The 22,477-nt window shown below is 48.6% G+C and overlaps 1 protein-coding gene and 1 pseudogene across 1 annotated transcript in view; one reads left to right on the top strand and one right to left on the bottom strand.

Annotated features, from left to right (window-relative positions):
• The first annotated feature begins 5,171 nt into the window (after positions 1 to 5,171).
• Positions 5,172 to 9,888, top strand: LOC147091933 (uncharacterized; annotated as a pseudogene).
• A 3,700-nt stretch (positions 9,889 to 13,588) lies between these two features.
• The window catches only part of LOC147091934 (uncharacterized), a 90,165-nt gene continuing 81,276 nt past the window's right edge, over positions 13,589 to 22,477 (bottom strand). Inside the window, exon 5 of the mRNA XM_085976644.1 lies at positions 13,589 to 15,478. Coding sequence (XP_085832770.1) covers positions 13,811 to 15,478 — 1,668 coding nt within the window. The 3' untranslated portion in view covers positions 13,589 to 13,810. The remainder of the gene's footprint in view (positions 15,479 to 22,477) is intronic.

Raw genomic sequence — 22,477 nt, forward strand, 5'->3', positions numbered from 1 at the left:
TGTACATGGCCTTGGTGAGACCACACCTTGAGTATTGTGTGCAGTTTTGGTCACCTTATCTGAGGAAGGATGTTCTTGCCATGGAGGGAGTGCAGCGAAGATTCACCAGACTGATACCTGGGATGGCAGGAATGACGTATGAGGAGAGATTGGGTCAACTGGGCTTATACTCGCTGGAGTTTAGAAGAATGAGAGGGGATCTCATTGAAACTTATAAAATTCTAACAGGACTAGACAGACTAGATGCAAGGAGGATGTTCCCAATGTCAGGGGAGTCCAGAACCAGGGATCACAGTCTAAGGATAAGGGGTAAGCTATTTAGGGCAGAGATGAGGAGGAATTTCTTCACCCAGAGCGTGGTGAACCTGTGGAATTCTCTACCACAGAAGGCAGTGGAGGCCAATTCATTAAATATATTCAAGAAGGAGTTAGATATATTTCTTGAGGCTAAAGGGATCAACGGATATGGGGAGAAGGCAGGGACAGGGTACTGAATTTGGATTGTTGCACTTCCCCTTCTCCCAATCTATTGCCGTTCAGATAATAATCTGCCTTCCTGTTTTTGCCACCTAAGTGGATAACCTCACATTTATCCACATTATACTGCATCTGCCATGCTTCTGCCCAATCACCCAACCTGTCCAAATCATAGAAACATAGAAAAATAGAAGATAGGAGCAGGAGCAGGCCATTCGGCCCCTCGAGCCTGCTCCGCCATTCAGTGAGATCATGACTGATCATCCAAATTCAGTACCCTGTCCCTGCCTTCTCCCCATACCCCTTGATCCCTTTAGCCTTAAGAAATATATCCAACTCCTTCTTGAATATATTTAATGAAGTGTCCTCCACCGCCCTCTGTGGCAGAGAATTCCACAGGTTCACCACTCTCTGGGTGAAGAAATTCCTCCTCATTTCAGTCCTAAATGGCTTACCCCTTCTCCTTAGACTATGACCCCTGGTTCTGGACTCCCCGGCCATCGGAAACATCCTTCCTGCATCTAGTCTGTGCAGGCCTGACAGAATTTTATAGCTTTCGATGAGATCCCCTCTCAATCTTCTAAACTCCAGTGTGTATAAGCCCAATCGACACAATCTCTCCTCATAAGTCATTCCTGCCATCCCAGGTATCAGCCTGGTGAATCTTCGCTGCACTCCCTGCATGGCAAGAACGTCCTTCCTCAGATAAGGTGACCAAAACTGCACACAATACTCAAGGTGCGGTCTCACCAAGGCCCTGTACAACTGCAGCAAGACATCCTTGTTCCTGTACTCGAACCTTCTCGCTACGAAGGCCAACATACCATTTGCCTTCTTAACCGCCTGCTGCACCTGCATGCTTACCTTCAGCGACTGGTGCACAAGGACACCCAGGTCTCTTTGCACTTCCCCTTCTCCCAATCTATTGCCTTTGAAATAATAGTCTGCCTTCCTGTTTTTGCCACCAAAGTGGATAACCTCACATTTATCCACATCATTGGGCAGAAACATGGCAAATGCACTATCACCCAACCTGTCCAAATCATACTGGAGTTTCATGACATCCTCCTCACAGCATACCCTCCCACCCAGCTTTGTGTCGTCTGCAAATTTGTAGATATTACATCCAATTCCCTCGTACAGATCATTAATATATATTGTGAACAGCTGGGGTCCTTGGACCGATCCTTGCCGTACCCCACTAGTCACTGCCTGCCACTCAGAAAAGGACCCGTTTATTCCAACTCTTTGCTTTCTATCCGCCAACCAGTTCTCTATCCAAGTCAATACCTTGCCCCCAATCCCATGTGCCTTAATTTTGCACGCTAATCTCTTATGCGGGACCTTACTGGAGTTTCTCAGCATCCCCCTCACAGCACACTCGCCCACCCAGCTTTGTGTCATCTGCAAACTTGGAGATATTACATCTAGTTCCCATGAATGTAGGTAGGAAGAGACTGGACAAGGGGAGAAAAAATAGAGTTGAGATAGGAAAAGATAAGTTCCGTGGGGAAAAACAGGCTGAATCGATGGGTCTACTAGGGCAGCCCTGTTTGTGGATCTTGGGAAGGAGGTAGAAGCGGGCTGTGCGGGGTTGGGGGTCTATGAGGTTGACAGCCATGGAGGGAGGATCTCCAGAGGAGACGAGGTCAGTGACAGTCCTGGAAACAATGACTTGATGTGGTAGTGGGGTCATGGTCGAGGGGGAGGTAGGAGGAGGTGTCAGAGAGTTGGTGATCAGCCTCCGCACAGTAGAGGTTGGTTCACCAAACAACAACAGCACCACCCTTGTCAGCAGGTTTAATGATAATGTTAGGGTTGGATCAGAGCGAACGGGATACTGCAAGCTCAGAGGGAGGTAGGTTGGAGTGAGTGAGGGGACCAGAGAAATTGAGACACAATGTGGACACTCTGGTGTGTCAGCGGGTGTGATACACCAGGGAATCCCTTTCCACACACTTAGGTTGACTCTAATGATCAAGTATGTTCCAACTGACAACGGCTTAAGTCTCCTGAATTCATTACTGGATTTATTAGTGACTATTATATTTATGGCCCCTTAAATATGGTGAGGTTCTGTTAAGCTGACCAGTATGTTGTTGTACTTTGTCTTTTTCTGATGAATGAAACATTACTGAGCCCCTGTACCCATGTTATGGGATGAAGTGCCAGACAAGTAAAGACACAATGTCTGGGTGTGAATCTAATAATAACCTCACGGACCGTATAGGTGTGATAACCAGACGGGCTTGTGGTTATAGTCTGGTCACAGATGGACTAAATTCCCTGAATTAGCAGGAGTTCAGGAGGCGGTCAACAGACGAGTCCAAACAATCCAATTTCCTGAGCGGTAACCAAGCTTGTGTATAAGAACAGGCCACTTAAGCCGTTGTCAGTTGGAACAGACTCGAGAAGATCGCGCGTGAATCCACTGTACTTCTATTCTCCAGATTGAGGGAATTATCACCCGATCTGTGTTATGCAGCGCTCTTAATAAAGCCTGGAGAGACAATTTGTGTTCTTCTGAGCTTGACTGTCTGGTATCTGAAACCCTGGGACTCCCGATCATTAGAGTCAACCTCAGTGTGTGGAAAGGGGTTCCCTGGTGTATCCCACCCGCTGACACACCAGAGTGTCCACATTGTGACTGCGGTGGGTCGATTCCACTCATTTCCTGTAAACCTGTTTTTAAAAATCTGAGCCAGTGTGTTGTGAGCCAAAGAGCCTTGGCCTAGAAATTGGTTATAGCCCCGTTTGGGGCGCTAGTCCTGGCGCTGCGCAAAGTTTAGCACCAGGCGCAATTTAGCACCACCTACCACGATATTGGGTTTTAGCGCCCCTAAGGTGATTGCGGCGCTAAATCAAGTGTTACGCAGGACTCTTAAGGCACTAACCAAGCGGCGCAACCCAATTTTGTGGCGGCAGGGCACAGTGAAGGTGCTATCAATAATCACTTCCCCACAACACACACTGGCACGGCCAGCTCTTAAAGGGGCGGGTCATCAGCCACGGGCCATCAGCCCTTGTCCCCGAGAAGCCAGCCTCCTGGGTGAGTCGGGGCCTGGAAAAGGTCTGTTCCAGAAGTCCTGCGAAGGATGAAGGCGTCGTGGCTGCTGCCTGGGAACTGCGCATTCACTGCGAGGATCAGCTGTCGGTGGTCACAGACTAGCTGCACAATCAAGGAATGGAATACCTTGTGATTGCGGGCCTCTTCTGGATTGAATACAGGCGGCCGCAAAGCCACGTTCTTGCAGTCAATGGCACCCTGCACCATGGGGAAGTCCGCCATTGCAGCAATGCCCGCTGCGCGCTCCCACTGCTTGTCCGGGGTCAATGTGAAGGAGATGTACTGCCCCCTCCTTTAAAACAGGGCATCAGTCAGTTGACAGCTGCAGCAATGCTCCGCAAACTGCGAGATTTTGGCTGTGTCCCCAAATGCAGCGTGAAAAGAGCCGCTCGCGTAGAAGTTCAGGGCAACAGTCATCCTCACAGCCACCGACAGAGATGTTCTGCACCTTATCTGAGGCTGCAGATCCTGCCGAAACAGGTGGCACAGCTCAGTCACCACCTCCTTTCTAAATCGCAGCCTTCTGACACACGGCTCCTCCGACATGTTCATGTAGGAAAACTGCTGTCGGAAAACCCTGCCAGTGTAAGGTCTGGTGTGGTGACGTCTGTTGCCCCTCCTCTGTCTGGCCATGCCTCCCCCCCTGTCCCTGCATCTCAGTGCCCTTTCAAATGATACAGCAGCGGGACGTTCCCCTCCAATGCAGCCCCCATAATAAGTGCGCTCAGGAAGTTTTCCCGTTGTAAAAGCTCACCAACAGCAAGGCGATGGTCAGAAGGCTGAAGTTCCTCTGCCTGCGCGGGCTCAGTGGTCAAAAGGCTGTCTGTGTGCAGATCAGCAACTCTTTGTAATTGTCGAAGAAGTTGTGCTCCAGAAATGGCTGCCGCTTTTAAACCACACCAGTCCCCTTTAAATAACGCCCCCCCAGGCCGAGAAGGACTTGGGAACGTTCCAGCAAGCTGTCACTATTAGTGCCAGGTGCTACGGAGGCGGGCGCCACCCAATTTCTGCTCTGGGGCGCTAAAAAGGCGTTGCACACTGAAATGATGTCATAATCAGCCTGCGCCCATGAGCAGGCGCTACGATTTAGCGCCGGCGCTAAATGCATGCTCAGTATGGGGCGAGGCGCGAATCTCCTTGCGCCCGGCCAGAAATTGGCTAGCACCCCAATTCTCGGCCTCTTTAGGCGCTAATCGGTGGCACTAACAACTGAATTTCTCCCCCCTTGTGTCCAATGAGGGGAATAAAGGCCCACAGCCTCCCCTGGCCCTGAATAAGAGACTGGAGAAACTCGCTGTCCTGCGGATCAGACAATCAGCCGGAGCTAGTCCTGCCCCTCGGGCTCCCCGATTGGTTGGAGGACCCGCCGCCGGCTCGCTCCCCCAGCCCCGCCCCACTCGCTCCCTATTGGTCGGAAGCTCCCGTCAATCAGGCCGCTGGCCCGGGTCATATGTCCCTCACCGACTTTACAGAGAAAGCTCTGCACGGTCGCCGGACGGAGCTGCAGGTCGGCGGGAGCGGGGTCGGGAGATTAATAAACTGTGGGTAGGCCGCACCGCAGGGTTTATAAAGTTGGAAAATGGTCTCAGGCCTGAATGAGATCCAGCGGCCGAATGTGTTCCGCCGGATGGCAGCGGTGAGGCTTTTTCTTGGTGATAGGCCCGGGTTAGGCGCTGCCATCTTGGTGGCGGTAAGACAGACCAGTTCCTGCTGCAACAAGGTGCATGCGCAGCCATCTTTCTACAGGAACAAAGAGTGGGCGGGGCTTCAGGGTCCCAGTGACCAAGAGAGACAATCATTGACTCATTGATTTTATTCTCACGCTGCACACAGCAGGTGGAGAACTGAAGGTTTCAGGGTCCCAGTGACCAGGAGAGACAATCATTGACTCTGATTTTATTCTCACTCTGCACACAGCAGGTGGAGAACTGAAGGTTTCAGAGTCGCAGTGACCAGGAGAGACAATCATTGTCAGATTGATTTTATTCTCACTCTGCACACAGCAGGTGGAGAACTGAAGGTTTCAGGGTCCCAGTGAACAGGAGAGACAATCATTGTCACATTGATTTTATTCTCTGCACACAGCGGGTGGAGAACTGAACCCAACCAGAGTAAAGGGAGGGTGAAAACTGGGAGTGGAGGAAATAAATGTTGGAGATGGTGCGATGGGTTTGGATTTCAGCACAGGGAGGAGGGAGAGTGTGTGGGATGGGGATTTACAGCTTTGGGGTTAAAATGTGTTATTTCGGTCATATTTCTAGATTTGCCATTTTCTGCCCACAGGGCAATCACAGTGCACTGACCAACACCTCAGCTTGTCAGAATAGGGCAGGTGGAACCGAGCCAGAGGCAGCTCTGGGACTTTATCTTCTGAGCATTGGGTTGGGAAAAAAGAATTCCATTGTTTATTGGGCCCTGGGCGAGCACTGCCCTCCCTCCCACAATTTTAATATTTTGATGCATCTGTCTATTTATATACTAGGAATGTTTTAATTGCTTTCACAGCAAAATGCATTTATTATTAAACCTCCACAGAAGGCAACTGTGGTAACAATTGAATAAAACTCAGAGTTGTCAGGATCTGGAACGTTCTACCTGAAAAGGTCATGAGCTGATTCCATCAATGATTTGAAAAGGGAGTTGGGTGGGTACTTGAGGATGAGGATCTTACAGGGTTACGGACAACAAGCAGGGATGTGGGACTAAGCACGAGTGCTCTTTCTAAGAGACAGCACAGGCACGATGGGCCGAATGGCCTCTTTCATGCTGTACTTTTCAATGATTCTATGAAAGCTAACAGAACCAAACAAAGAAATGATCTTCCTTGGTTATTGATCATTTCACTAAATTTCAACAGAGTTCTCTATACACCAACAACAACTTTATTTTTAAATTCATTGATGGGATGTGGGCATCACTGGTTGGCTAGGCCTGCATTTAGTGCCCATCCCTAATTGCCCTTGAGAAGATGGTGGTGAGCCGCCTTCTTGAAGCACTGCAGTCCATATGGTGTAGGTACACCCACAATGCTGTTAGGAAGGGAGTTCCAGGATTTTGGCCCAGCGACAGTGAAGGAACGGCGATACAGGTCCAAGTCAGGATGGTGTGTAGCTTGGAGGGGAACTTGTAGGTGGTGATGTTCCCATGCGTCTGCTGCCCTTGTCCTTCTAAGTGGTAGAGGTCGCGGGTTTGGAAGGTGCTGTGAAGAAGCTTTGGCGAGTTGCTGCAGTGCATCTTGTAGATGGTACACACTGCAGCCACAGTGTGCCGGTGGTGGAGGGAGTGAATGTTGAAGGTGGTGGATGGAGTGCCAATCAAGCGGGCTGCTTTATCCTGAATGGTGTCGAGCTTCTTGAGTGTTGTTGGAGCTGCACTCATCCAGGCAAGTGGAGAGTATTCCATCACACTCCTGACTTGTGCCTTGTAGATGGTGGAAAGGCTTTGGGGAGTCTGGTGGCATAGTGGTTAGCACTGTTGCCTCACAGCGCCAGGGACCCGGGTTCGAATCCGGCCTCGGGTGACTGTCTGTGTGGAGTTTGCACATACTCCCCGTGTTTGCGTGGGTTTCCTCCGGGTGCTCCGGTTTCCTCCCACAGTCCAAAGATGTGCGGGTTAGGTTGTTTGGCTGTGATAAATTGACCCTTAGTGTTAGGGGGATTAAATACATGGGGTTACGGGGATAGGGTGGGATATGTGTCGGTGCAGGCTCGATGGGCCGAAATGGCCTCTATCTGCACTGTGGGGTTTCTGTGATTTCTGTGATTTCTGTGAGTCAGGAGGTGAGACACTCGCCGGAGAATTCCCAGCCTCTGGCCTGCTCTTGTAGCCACAGTATTTATATGGCTGGTCCAGTTCAGTTTCTGATCAATGGTAACCCCCAGGATGTTGATAGTGGGGGATTCAGCGATGGTAATGCCATTGAATGTCATGGGGAGATGGTTAGAGTCTCGCTTGTTGGAGATGGTCATTGCCTGGCACTTGTGTGGTGCGAATGTTACTTGCCACTTGTCAGCCCAAGTCTGAATGTTGTCCAGGTCTTGCTGCATATGGACACGGACTGCGTCAGTATCTGACGAGTCTCGAATGGTGCTGAACAGTGTGCAATCATCAGCGAACATCCCCACTTCTGACCTTATTATGGAGGGAAGGTCATTGATGAAACAGCTGAAGATGGTTGGGCCTAGGACACTGCCCTGAGGAACTCCTGCAGTGATGTCATGTGATTGAGATGAATGACCTCCAACAACCACAGCCAACTTCCTTTGTGCTAGGTATGATTCCAACCAATGGAGAGTTTTCCCCTTGATTCCCATTGACTTCAGTTTTGCTAGGGCTCCTTGATGCCACACTCGATCAAATGCTGTCTTGATGTCAAGGGCAGTCACTCTCACCTCACCTCCTGAGTTCAGCTCTTTTGTCCATGTTTGGACCAAGGCTGTAATGTGGTCAGGAGCTGAGTGGCCCTGGCAGAACCCAAACTGGGCATCAGTTAGCAGGTTATTGCTGAGTAAGTGCCGCTTGATGGCACTGTCGACGACACCTTTATATAGAGCTTTTAAAACATCTCAAGGCACTTTACATTAGGGTAAATAGACAACAATCGACACACATATTTTGTTTGTGGTCCAGTGCACTGACACAAAGTTCCTTCACAACTGTAACAATTTTATTGCGGTTGCTGTGAAGGCTGTGCTCGCTCTGCTCGTACACCTGGTCTCCAAAGGAGGCAAAAACAGGACTAATGCTGCCGAGCTCAGCTCTTTTTGATCAGAAAATATCAACTGTTTCGCCTCGCCAGGAAATGCACAAAAGAGGCAGCAGTGCTGATTGGCTGCCCAGGAAAGTCCTATTTAGATTAAACTCCTTCACCCAGAGGGTGCCGAGAATGTGGAACTTGCTGCCACAGGGAGTAGGTGAGGCGAAGACCATGGATGTATTTAAGGGGAAGCTGGATAAACACATGGGAGAAAGGAATAGAAGGAGATGCTGATAGGGTGAGATGAAGAGAGATGGGAGGAGGCTCGTGTGGAGCATAAACACCACATGGACCAGTTGGGCCGATTGGCCTGTTCCTGTGCTGTACAATCTGTGTAATTCTATGTAATAAGAGAGGAGAGAATGTTCCATAGAAACTAGAGTTATCTGTTCCGAATTTTAATCCTGAACTTACAGTGATGTCTTTTGTAAACTGCTTTTACAGGGAATATCATCGGCCTTTGAATGTGGAAGGAGAAATGTTTGCCTGTTCTGTCTGTGGGAAAAGATTTCAAAGATTTGTGTGACTGGAAAAGCACCGAGACACACACACTCGAGTGAGAGTGTTCCAGTGCACTGACTGTGGAAAGAGCTTTAACCAGTTACACAGTCTGAAAAAACATCGCACCGATTGTCCAACCTGGAGAGACACAAGGACACCCACACCACGGAGAAACTGTGGGAATGTGGGGACTGTGGGAAGGGATTTAGCTCCCCGTCCTGGCTGGAAACTCATCGATGCAGTCACACCGGGGAGAGGCCGTTCACCTGCTCCAAGTGTGGGAAGGGATTTAGTCAGTCATCCCACCTTCTGACACACCAGCGACTTCACACTGAGGAGAGACCATTCAGTTGCTCTCACTGTGGGAAGAGGTTCAGGCAGTCATCTCACCTCATTGAGCACCAGTGCATTCACACTGGGGAGAGACCATTCACCTGCCCTGTGTGTAAGAAGGGATTCACTAATTCATCCAACCTGCTGATACACCAGCACATTCACACTGCAGAGGCCGTTCACCTGCCCCGTGTGTGAGAAGGGATTCACGAATTCCTCTGACCTTCTGAGATTCCAGCGCATTCACACTGGGGAGAGGCCATTCACCTGCTCCGTGTGTGGGAAGGGATTCAATCAGTCATCCAACCTGCTGACACACCAGCGAGCTCACACTGGGGTGAGGCCGTTCACCTGCTCCGTGTGTGGGAAGAGATTCACTCAGTCATCCAACCTGCTGACACACCAGCAAGTTCACACTGGGGAGAGGCCGTTCACCTGCTCAGTGTGTGAGAAGGGATTCAATCAGTCATCCAACCTGCTGAGGCACCAGCAAGTTCACAAGTGACTGCAGAGGTTCGATTCTGCTGTTATTGCTGCTGTTAATCACATCCAGGACTGAACCATGTTCATTCTGACAGTTGGGGTTTGTTTCTGCTGATGTTAATAACCCCTATAACTGGGCTGGATTTTAATATTCTGGATATATAGCTGATTGAGTTGTCGGGGCTGCAGTGTCCCTTTAAGTACTGCTGTCTGATCTTTCCCCTTAATTTCTGATGAGTGTTCCTGAAATATTTTACAATAAAATTATGAACTTTTACTTCAATCGTATATTAATCTTTGCTATAAAATCTACAATTCATTGTCTGAAAGATTCCATTATCATCTCCAATTAGAAAGTGCTGATTAATCCTCGCTGACAACTCTTACTGACTTGCACATTACACACAGTGGCACCTCCATTATCCACCAGAAAGAAGGGGAATGGGAATTGGTGGAGAATCGAGAGTCCCCAAATGTTGCCCCTCCCGTCTGGTACAGCAATCCCCTCGGCACGGGAATAGAGTCAAGTCCAGTTATAGTGACGGGATGAGTTAAAGGTATTTACTCAGACAGGCGGAAGGTGGGAAGTGGTGTTCCACGGGGATTGGTGCTGGGACCACTGTTGTTCACCATTTACACGAATGATTTGCATTTGGGAATCAGAAGTACAATTTCAAAATTTGCTGATAACACTAAATTGGGGGGTGTAGTTAATACTGAGGAAGACTGCGATAGCATCCTTGTAGAATTATTCAGTTGTGTTCAGTAAATAGCACCATTTTTTAATTTGCTTTGACTAATCACATCACTATATAGTTATGTGAAAAACAGAAATCATTAAAAGCTCCCAATTTCAGAATTGTTAGATTCAAACTCAACTTCTTCCAAGTACAATCTAACATTTCAAAAATTGTAATGGATGTAGGCGAGATATTAGGACTGTTGTCTAACACAATCCAAACACAGTGACACACAGACAGATGGGCAGGTGTAGCTTCACAGCGAATCCTTTCAAGCCTCAGTAAAAAGTGGCAGACTGGCAATCCATTGTTCACTAATGGAGTTGTGATCTTTGTAAATTAAGAAATGGAAATGTGTCAAAGAGTTGATTAACAGAGTGGGGCATCATCTTCCTTTGATTTCTATTTCTGACACCAGGCAACAGAAAAAGGTCATTACAACACGACAGAAACAGACTCTTCAGGTGTGAGACATCAGACTTCAGAACAACACGTCTGCCAGCTCTGGCCACAAAGCTCAGTACAGACAACCTTTCAGCAGCTGCAGCCCGGATTAAATAACTAATAGTTTAACATGTCTAGTAGAACTTTTGCACCAAAATAGAAGAAATGTATTTGTGAGACACACACAATTAATAATTAAATCACAATGTGATTGCGAGGATCGATTATCGCCTCTTCATATCTTCCGTGTCCAGCGGTCGATGAAGGTATCAAGTGAGCCGGTGGACACCGCCTGCTCCCTCTCCAGGGCCACCCGGGCACGGACAAGACCATGGGAGAGAGGCAGGCAGCCAGAGTGACCCCCCATGGGCCCCGCCCATCCTGGACCTACAAATTGCTGTTTTCGCCAGGCCCAAGGGCAGGTCGAGGAGAAGATCCTCCCATTTACCCACCCAACTCCGCACCGGGCGGCCAAAGATTAGGAGCGTGGGGCTAAAGTGTAACCAAGAGTTGAGGAGCAGCCCCTTCAGGGAACTACACAGGGGCTGTAACCTCTCACACTGAATATATACACGGCCCATGGACTCCTCTAGGCCACAGAAACCACATCTGGCCTTGGAGTCTGGAAAGGAGCTTAAAATCTGTTGCACACGACAGCTCCCTGCAAGTCTCCACCCCAGATCCCCAATGGTGCTGGGAAGGACTCCCGCATAGAGAGCCCTCCATTGGGGACCCTTGCCTCCGTCAGACAGCAAGGTGACCCGCCAGTCTGATTGACATTGGGCAATAAACAAAATTAATCAATAAATGATACAGAAACCCAAGTCCCCGGGTCCTCAGCCCTGGTGTGAAGTACGCTGGCCACCAATTTTTCATTACTAACTCGCACCTCAGGCCCCGCCCAGTCTGGTTTAATTACTAAATGTTTTCTAACTCGGGTTCAGGCCTGTCATTCTGAGGGAAACAAGGCCTCGTTTATTGGTGTGTCCCACACGAGCGGCTGTTAATGGCTTTAATAAACTGGCAGCAAGGTTTTTTTAAAGGTGGAAAGATGTGAAAATGCAACTGGCGATGCCTCAAAACTCGTGGACAGAGAAATCCACTTCATCAGCGCCCCTGCCACAGGACTCAATATCCACCCCCTCCACCACTGGTGCACTGTGTCTGCAGTATGTACGGTCTACAAGATGACCACGGTCAGGCCGTGTGGAGTCAAGGGCCAGGCAACAGAATGGATGGAAAGAGCGCTACAAACTTCCCTTAACTCCAATCCTCTGATTTCTGTTTTGTAGCCATCTTTCCATCCATTCTGCTGCTGGGCCCTTCACTCCACACGGCCTGACCTGGGTCATCTTGTAGATCTTACGTACTGTTTATGGATAGCAAGCTGCACACAAAACAGAAAACAGAGAGTAGAGGTTGGGAGCAGCTACTCAGACTGGCAGAAGTTGGGAAGTGGTGTTCCACAGGGATCGGTGCTGGGATCACTGTTGTTCACCATTTACAGAAACGATTTGGACTCGGGAATCAGCAGAACAATTTCAAAATTTGTCGATCATACCAAATTGGGAGGTAGAGTTAATACTGAGGAAGACAAAATGCAAGAAGGTATTAATAAATTTCAGAATGGGCGTGTAATTGGCAAATGAATTTCACTGTAGATCAGTGTGAGGTGGTGTGTTAATGAATTTCACTATAGATCAGTGTGAGGTGGTGTGTTTTGGTGGGAAGAATAAGGAGACCACACACTATTTGGACAAGGGGGAGAAATTGGGTTGCTTTGTGCCTCCTGTGATATTCAGTGGGAGGTTAGCGGTGGCGGTAGACGGTAGCACCCCGCGGCACTGACGTCATCGCCACGTGCAGCACCCCGGCTGCAACCTTGGGTTGTGACCCCTGACCTATCACCGGACGATATGTCCAACAGGGCCAGGGGCTGTTCCTGCAGCCGTGGCGGCGCCACTTAAAGGGCAGGTGTCGGGCGGCAACTTTTTATTTTGGCCGACTGCCAGCATCTGCCCCCTTCCCCTTGCTTCTTTGGGGTGTCAGCCGCGATCGCTCAGCCCAGCGCTCCTCTTGATCCGACACCCCACTCCCCGCTGGTCCAGCACGGCCCCGGTGTGCGCAGTGCTAGGCTCCACCCCGTTAGTCAGGGAGGTCTGCTATGACACAGTGCTGTGTGCCGACGGGCGTGGCGCTGTTACACGAAGTGCTGGGAAATTCACTGGTAGCGCCCCAAGAGGGGAGCGCTTCCAGTAGCACCCTGCCTCCTGCTTGGGACGCTTCCACTGAATTTAATGCGCAGGGGCGCTTACTTTTTCAGGGGGCTAAAATTGGCCCCGGTGACGTTAGCGACCCAAAGGGGGCGCCACCGAATTTTGCCCTGAGTCTAAATGGGCTGGAGGAGCAGAGGGATCCAGGGATACAGATACACAAATCACTAAAAGTAGCAACACAGGTTAATAAGGCCATTAATAAAAAGCACTGGGGTACATTCCTAAAGGAGCCTTCTGTTCCGTGCCTAGGAGCTCTGAACCATGGCAGAGAGTGGCTGGGACATGTTTCTCACACGCCTCGAGATTAACTCGCACGGCAACTTTGCTGTCAGTGAAGAGAGACAAGAAAGACCAAAGTGCCGTTTGCCCCTCTCAGTGTGGCCCTGAAGGACTGTGTCCAGGCTGGAGTTCTGTTCCTACTGTACGATCCTCCCCCAGATTGTCCTTTCTGAGCTCCAGCCAGGTGATGTTAAACACTCAGGTGGGAAAGACAAAAATCTACAACAATGTGTTTAAAACAAAGTTGATTTATTTGACATATATCCAGAATATTAATAACTCTGGGAACTGGGCTGGAGTTTAACATCAGCAGAAACAATCCCCAGCTGTCAGAATGAACATGGTTCAATCCTGGATGTGATTAACAGCAGCAACAGAATCCACCCCCTGCAGTCACTTGTGAACTCGCTGGTGTGTCAGCAGGTGGGATGACTGAGTGAATCCCTTCCCACACTCAGCAGGTGAACGGCCTCTCCCCAGTGTGAGTGCGCTGGTGTATAGTTAGCTCAGATGACCACCTGAACCCAGTCCCACAGTGAGAGCACCTGAACGGTCTCTCGTCAGTGTGAACACGTTGATGGCGTATCAGCGCCCCGGAAGCTTTATAGCACTTCCCACAGTCTGGGCATTTAAAAGGTCTCTCATCAGTGTGAACTCGCTGGTGTGTCAGCAGGTGGGATGAATTAGTGAATCCCTTCCCACACTCAGAGCAGGTGAACGGCCTCTCCCCAGTGTGAGTGCGCTGGTGTATAGTGAGCTCAGATGATCGCCTGAACCCAATCCCGCAGCGAGAGCACCTGAACGGTCTCTCATCAGTGTGAACACGTTGATGGCGTATCAGTACCCCGGAACTTTTAAAGCACTTCCCACAGTCTGGGCATTTGAAAGGTCTCTCATCAGTGTGAACTCGCTGGTGTGTCAGCAGGTGGGTTGAATTAGTGAATCCCTTCCCACACTCAGGGCAGGTGAACGGCCTCTCCCCAGTGTGAACTTGCTGGTGTGTCAGCAGGTGGGATGAGCGAGTGAATCCCTTCCCACACTCAGGGCAGGTGAACGGCCTCTCCCCGGTGTGAACACGCTGGTGTGTCAGCAGGGTGGATAACTGAGTGAATCCCTTCCCACACTCAGAGCAGGTGAACGGCCTCTCCCCAGTGTGAACTCGCTGGTGATTCAGCAGGTGGGATGACTGAGTGAATCCCTTCCCACACATGGAGCACCTGAACGGTCTCTCCCCAGTGTGAGTGCGCTGGTGTGCAGTGAGCTCAGATGACTGCCTAAACCCAGTCCCACAGTGAGAGCACCTGAACGGTCTCTCGTCAGTGTGAACACGTTGATGGCGTTTCAGTTCCCCGGAGCATTTAAAGCACTTCCCACAGTCCAGGCAGTTAAAAGGTCTCTCATCACTGTGAACTCGCTGGTGTCTCAGCAGGTGGGATAACTGAGTGAATCCCTTCCCACACATGGAGCAGGTGAACGGCCTCTCCCCGGTGTGAGTGCGAAGGTGTATAGTGAGCTCAGATGACTGCCTGAACCCAGTCCCGCAGTGAGAGCACCTGAACGGTCTCTCGTCAGTGTGAACACGTTGATGACGTATCAGTTCCCTGGAAGTTTTAAAGCACTTCCCACAGTCCAGGCAGTTAAAAGGTCTCTCATCAGAGTGAACGCGCTGGTGTCTCAGCAGGTGGGATAACTGAGTGAATCCCTTCCCACACTCAGAGCAGGTGAACGGCCTCTCTCCAGTGTGAACACGCTGGTGTGTCAGCAGGTGGGATGACTGAGTGAATCCCTTCCCACACTCAGAGCAGGTGAATGGCCTCTCTCCAGTGTGAACATGCTGGTGTGTCAGCAGGTTGGATGAATTAGTGAATCCCTTCCCACACTCAGAGCAGGTGAATGGCCTCTCCCCGGTGTGAATGCGCTTGTGTCTCGATAGGCCAGAGGGTTGGATGAAGCTTCGTCCACACACAGAACACGTGTACGGTTTCTCCCCGCTGTGAATGGTGCTTTTTGCTTCCATGTTCAGAGGCCGGCGAGATTCAGATCCGATGAGTCGAGTGACTGTCAGATCTTGAAGTAATGTTTGGTTTGAGCTTACCGTCTGTAAATCCTCCCCTTCCAGTGCCCTGTAAAATTAATTTAAAACAGGGAGCGTGAGAGAGAACCCACAAGAAAACAAAGGCAGGTTGTGAAATTGAGCTCAGTGAATCTGGTCATTTGTGGGACCGGCACTAGAAAAAAGTGACCATGAAAGCTGCCGGATTGTCATAAAAACCCAACTGGTTCACTGATGTCCTTCAGGGAAGGGAATCCGCCACCTTGTCTGGGCCTACACAAGACTCTGGCCTCTATGGGAGGAGAGAGAGAGAGAGAGGTGGGAGGGGGAGAAGGAAAGGAACTTTATACATCTGCAACTCGACCAGAACTTTGATAGAACCTCCAAAACCCGCAACCTCCACCACCTAGAAGGACAAGGGCAGCTGTTGTATGGGAGCACCATCACCTCCAAGTTCCCCTCCAAGTCACACACCATCCTGACTCAGATATATTCATCGTTGCTGGGTCAAAATCCTGGAACTCCTTACCGAACAACATTGTGGGAATACCTTCACCACACGGACTGCAGTAGTTCAAGAAGGCGACTCACCACCCCCTTCTCAACGGGAAACTGGGGATTGGCAATATTTGCTGCTCTTGCGAGCTACGCCCACATCCCAAGAATGAATTAAAACAAATCTGTAGATGTAAACTGGATTAAAAGCCTGTACAGAAATACTTGTTCCTAAAATACTCTTTTACATTGCATTAGGAGAGCGAGGAGGGGCCATGAAATAACACTGGCGAGCAAAATAAAGGAAAATCCTAAGGTGTTTTATAAGTATATTAAGGGCAAGAGGATACCTAGGGAAAGAGTAGGGCCCATTAGGGACCAAAGTGGCAATCTGTGTGTGGAGCCAGAAGATGTAGGTGGGGTTTTAAATGAATTTTTTGCATCTGCGTTCACTATGGAGAAGGACGATGTAGACATAGAAAACGGGCAGGTGGACTGTGATATACTTGAACATATTAGCATCGAGAGGGAGGAGGGACTAGCTGTTTTAGCAGGCTTAAAAGTGGATAAATCCCCAGGCCCGGACGAGATGTATCCCAGGCTGCTGTGTGAGGCAAAGGAGGAGATTGCAGGGGCTCTGACACAAATTTTCAGAACCTCTCTGGCCACAGGGGATGTGCCAGAGGACTGGAGAACAGCTAACGTAGTACCATTATTCAAGAAGGGTAGTAGGGATAAACCTGGGAATTACAGGCCAGTGAGCCCAACATCAGTGGTAGGGAAATTATTGGAAAAAATTCTGAGGGACAGAATTAGTCTCCACTTGGAGAGGCAAGGATTAATCAGGGATAGTCAGCATGGCTTTGTCAAGGGAAGATCATGTCTGACCAATTTGATTGAATTTTTTCGAGGGGGCGACTAGGTGTGTGGATGAGGGTAGTGCAGTGGATGTGGTATACATGGATTTCAGTAAGGCTTTCGATAAAGTCCCGCATAGGAGACTGGCCAAGAAGGTAAGAGCCCATGGGATCCAAGGTGCCTTGGCACATTGGATCCAAAACTGGCTTAGTGGCAGAGGGTGATGGTGGAAGGTTGTTTTTGTGACTGGAAGCCTGTGTCCAGTAGGGTACCGCAGGGATCGGTACTGGGTCCCTTGCTGTTTGCAGTCTACATTAATGATTTGGATGTGAATGTAAAAGGTATGATCAGTAAGTTCGCAGATGACACGAAAATTGGTGGGGTGGTAAATAGCGAGGTGGGTAGCTTCAGTCTGCAGGACGATATAGATGGGTTGGTCAGATGGGCAGAACAGTGGCAAATGGAAATTAACCCTGAAAAGTGTGAGGTGATGCATTTTGGAGGGGCTAACAAGGCAAGGGAATACACAATGAATGGTAGGACCCTAGGAAAGACAGAGGATCAGAGGGACCTTGGTGTGCATGTACATAGATCCCTGAAGGCAGCAGAACAGGTGGATAAGGTGGTTAAAAAGGCATATGGGACACTTGCCTTCATTAGCCGAGGCATAGAATATAAGAGCAGGGAGGTTATGATGGAGCTGTACAAAACGCTGGTTAGGCCACAGCTGGAATACTGTGTACAGTTCTGGTCGCCACACTATAGGAAGGATGTGATTGCTTTGGAGAGGGTGCATAGGAGATTCACCAGGATGTTACCTGGGCTGGAGCGCTTCAGCTATGAAGAAAGACTGGACAGGCTGGGCTTGTTTTCCTTGGAGCAGAGAAGGCTGAGGGGGGACCTGATTGAGGTGTACAAAATTATGCGGGGCATAGATAGGGTAGATAGAAAGGAACCTTTTCCCTTAGTAGAGGGGTCGATAACAAGGGGGCATAGATTCAAGGTAAGGGGCAGGAGGTTTAGAGGAGATTTGAGGAAGTACTTTTTCCACCCAGAGGATGGTTGGAATCTGGAACTCACTGCCTGAAAGGGTAGTAGAGGCAGGAACCCTCAACATTCAAGAAGCATTTGGATAAGCACTTGAAATGCCATAGCATACAAGGCTACAGACCAAATGCTGGAAAATGGGATTAGACAGGGCTTGATGGCCGGCGCGGATGCGATGGGCAGAAGGGCCTCCTTCTGTGCTGTATAACTCTATGACTCTATGTACAGACAGCGTCTGTTTAACAACCTAATCTCCCCTGGAATCCACCTCCCTTGACAGTCTCACATTGCAAATTGTTGGGTCCTCCTGGGCTGAGAAGTACTGGCGGTTAAACCCAGCAGCTTCTCCTCCATCTCCACTCCAGCTCAAACTAAAGCATAGAACCATACAAACATAGAAGATAGGAGCAGGAGCAGGCCATTCGGCCCCTCTAGCCTGCTCCACCATTCAACGCAATCATGGCTGATCATCGTAATTCAGTACCCGGTCCCTGCTTTCTCCCTATACCCCTTGATCCCTTTACCTTAAGACTAGGGACAGGGTCACTGGCAAGGCTTGGAAGCTAAGCAGAACCAGGCCTGGTTAGTACCTGGAGGGGTGACCATCAGGGAAGACAAGGTCACAGAAGAAGCCCCAAGGAGGGGCAGTTGGTGAGGTCACGGGAGGAGCGGCTGGTGAGCAGGCCCGGGCGGTGGGCTGAAGATTGTCGGAATGGTGGAAATGGAATGGCGGCGCGCACCGACGCAGCGGCTTTGCTTCTCCCAGTCATGGGAGCTTGCAAGATCACATTTCGTTGTTCATGTATTTGTGCAATGACAATAAAGTTGAATTATTATATATCCAACTCCTTCTTGAATATATTTAACGTATTGGCCTCTACTGCCTTCTGTGGTAGAGAATTCCACAGGTTCACCACTCTCTGGATGAAGAAATTCCTCCTCATTTCTGTCCAAAATGGCTTACCCCGTATCCTTAGACTGTGACCCCGGGTTCTGGACTCCCTGACCACCGTGAACATCCTTCCTGCATCTAGTCTGTCCAGTCCCATCAGAATTTTATAAGTTTCAAGAGATCCCCTCTCATTCTTCTAAACTCCAGTGAGTACAAGCCCAATCGTCCCAATCTCTCCTCATATGTCATTCCTGCCATCCCAGGTTTCAGCCTGGTGAATCTTCATTGAACTCCTTCCACGGCAAGAACATCCTTCCTCACATAAGGCGACCAAAACTGCACACAATACTCAAGATGTGGTCTCACCAAGGCCCTGTACAACTGCAGCAAGACATCCTTGTTCCTGTACTCAAACCCCCTCGCTATGAAGGCCAACATACCATTTGCCTTCTTAACCGCCTGCTGCACCTGCATGCTTACCTTCAGCGACTGGTGCACAAAGACACCTAGGTCTCGTTGCACCTCCCCTTCTCCCAATCTATTGCCATTCAGATAAAAATCTGCCTTCCTGTTTTTGCCACCAAAGTGGATAACCTCGCATTTATCCACATTATACTGCATCTGCCATGCTTCTGCCTAATCACCCAACCTGTCCAAATCATACTGGAGTTTTTCGGCATCCTCCTCACACACGCCCACCCTGCTTTGTGTCGTCTGCAAACTTGGAGATGTTACATCTAGTTCCCTCGTCTAGATCATTTATATATATTGTGAATAGCTGGGGTCCTAGGACCGATCCCTGCGGTACCTCACTAGTCACTGCCTGCCACTCGGAAAAAGGCCCGTTTATTCCAACTCTTTGCTTCCTGTCTGCCAACCAGTTCTCTATCCAAGTCAGTACCTTGCCCCCAATCCCATGTGCCTTAACTTTACACGCTAATCTCTTATACGGTACCTAATCGAAAGCCTTCTGAAAGTCCAAATACACCACATCCACTGGTTCTCCCTTATCTATTCTACCAGTTACATCCTCAAAAAGTTCCAGTAGATTAGTCAAGCATGATTTACCTTTTGTAAATCCATGTTGACTTTGTCCGATCCTGTCACTGTTTTCCAAGTGCTCTGCTATTACATCTTTTATAATGGACTCTAGCATTTTCCCCACTACCGATATAATTCCCCGTTTTCTCTCGACCACCTTTTTTGAATAGTGGGGTAATATTAGCTACCCTCCAATCCATGGGAACTGTTCCAGAGTCTATCGAATTTTCGAAGATGACCAGCAATGCACCTACTATTTCTAGGGCTACTTCCTTAAGTACCCTAGGATGTCGATTATCAGGCCCTGGGGATTTATCGGCCTTCAATCCCGTCAATTTCCCTAACACCATTTCCCGACAAATACTAATTTCTTTCAGTTCCTCCCTCTCATTAGACCCTATGTTCCCCGACATCTCTGGGAGGTTATTTGTGTCCTCCTTTGTGAAGACAGAACCAAAGTATGTATTTAATTGGCCTGCCATTTCTTTGTTCCCCATTATAAATTCCCCTGATTCTGACTGCAAGGGACCTGTGCTTGACTTCACCAATCTTTTTCTCTTCACATATCTACAGTTAGTTTTTATGTTCCCTGAAAGCTTACTCTCATACTCTATTTTCCCCCTCTTACTTAATCCCTTTGTCCTCCTTTGCTGAATCCTAAACTACTCCCAATCCTCAGGTTTACTGCTTTTTCTGCCCAATTTATATGTCCTCTCCTTCGATCTTATGCTATCCCTAATTTCCCTTGTTAGCCACAGTTGAGTCACCTTTTTGTTTTATTTTTATGCCAAACAGGGATGAACAAATTCTGTAGTTCATCCATGCGATCTTTGAATGTTTGCAATTGCCTATCCACCATCAACCCTTTGAGTAACATTCCCCAATCAATCCTACCTAACTTGCGCCTCATACCATCGTAGTTTCCTTTATTTAAATTCAGGACCCTAGTCTCTGAGTCGACTACTTCACTCTCCATCTTAATGAAGAATTCTATCATGTTATGATCGCTCTGACCCAAGGGGCCTCACACAAGATTGCTAATTAATCCTTTCTCATTACATAATACCCAGTCTAAGATGGCCTGATCTCTAGTTGGTTCCTCGACATATTGGTCCAGGAAACCATCCAGGAATTCCTCCTCCACAGTATATGGTTACTAATTTGGTTAGCCCAATCTATATGTAGATTAAAGTCACCCATGATAACTGCTGTGCCCTTATTGCACACGTCTCTAATTTCCCGTTTAATGCCATCCCCAACCTCGGCATTACTGTTTGGCGGTCTGTATAACACTCTGTGGTGATTATTCTTGTTTTATAAGAAGCATTGTAATTGGTTGCCTGTTTTCCTGCCTTGAGATATATGCTGTAAACTTATTGGTTAGTTGATTCCATGTGACCTGTGGTGGCCATCTTAAATTCAGTTCTCTACAGTTTGGTTGAGACTGGGTGCTCAACATGTACTTGCTGGTTTTTTAAGGTTAATAAAGCCTAGCTTTTGAAAGGCAATCTACTCTTTATTTCAATTTATTAACCTTTTGCTATAATGGAACGATATCTTCGACCGGAACGATTTAATGCTGACCCTAATTCTGCAGGAGTGGATGATCAACGGAAACATTGGTATCGTACATTTAAAAACTTTTTGGGTGTGTTGGATCAGCAATCTCTAAATAAGTTGGATATACTAATCAACTACATTGCTCCGGATGTGTATAAGTATATTTTGGACTGTGAAACTTATGAATTGGCTATTGCCACGTTGGAATTTTTTTTTGTTAAACCCAAAAATGAGGTATTTGCACGTCACCTTTTATCTGCCCGTAGGCAGCAGGCGGGAGAATCCTTGGATGCTTATTTACAAGCACTCCGGCGCCTTGGTGCTAACTGTAATTATAAGGCCATGTCTGCAGAAGAACATAAGGAAGAGTCGGTACGAGATGCATTTATTAATGGATTACTGTCTAGATCAATTCGTCAGCGGTTATTAGAAAATAAGACCTTGGATCTTAAGAGTGCTTTTGAGCAAGCCTCTCCATTGGATTTGGCTCAGAAGTTCGGATTCTTATGCTCTTTTTGATCGGCCTGCGACCGTGGTTTCGGCAGTTCCGGATGAAAGGAAGTTACGTGGATTTGAGTGGTTTACCAGATTCCGAAACAGTTTCTACTTCGGCAGCTGTTGCCTCTAGGATTCAGAAGTGTTATTTTTGCGGGAACGCCCGGCACCCCCGTCTGAAGTGCCCTGCCCGGGAGGCTTTGTGTAGTAAATGCGGCAAGGGAGGTCATTACGCACGTGTTTGCAAATCGGTTGCCTCCTCTGCGACCATTCAGCCTTTAGATAGGGCGTTTATTGCATCAGTTTCTGCCGCCTTTTCCCATGGCCTAAACAAAGCTATAGTTATGGCCCAAGTTAATGGGTTAGAAGTGAAGGCCCTTATAGATACGGGCAGTACTGAGAGCTTTATAAGTCTTCAGTTTGTGAGGGAGAAGCATTTGAAAATTTCGCCTGTTTCCTATCAGGTGTGTATGGCTCAGACGACTCTCACCTTACAAGTAGCTGGTTGTTGCCTTGTGAAATTAATTATTTTAGGTAATACGTATACTGATATACGCCTATCCGTTCTGCCTAATCTCTGTGCGGACATTTTGATTGGTCATGATGTGCTTCAGTTACATGAGTCCCTCAGTCTTTCTTTCGGCGGGACTAAGCCACCTTTATCTATTTGTGGATTAACC

The sequence above is a fragment of the Somniosus microcephalus genome, unplaced genomic scaffold (genome assembly GCF_052327205.1).
Source record: "Somniosus microcephalus isolate GS21.2 unplaced genomic scaffold, FLI_Smic_1.0 unresolved_chr3, whole genome shotgun sequence".
NCBI lineage: Eukaryota > Metazoa > Chordata > Chondrichthyes > Squaliformes > Somniosidae > Somniosus > Somniosus microcephalus.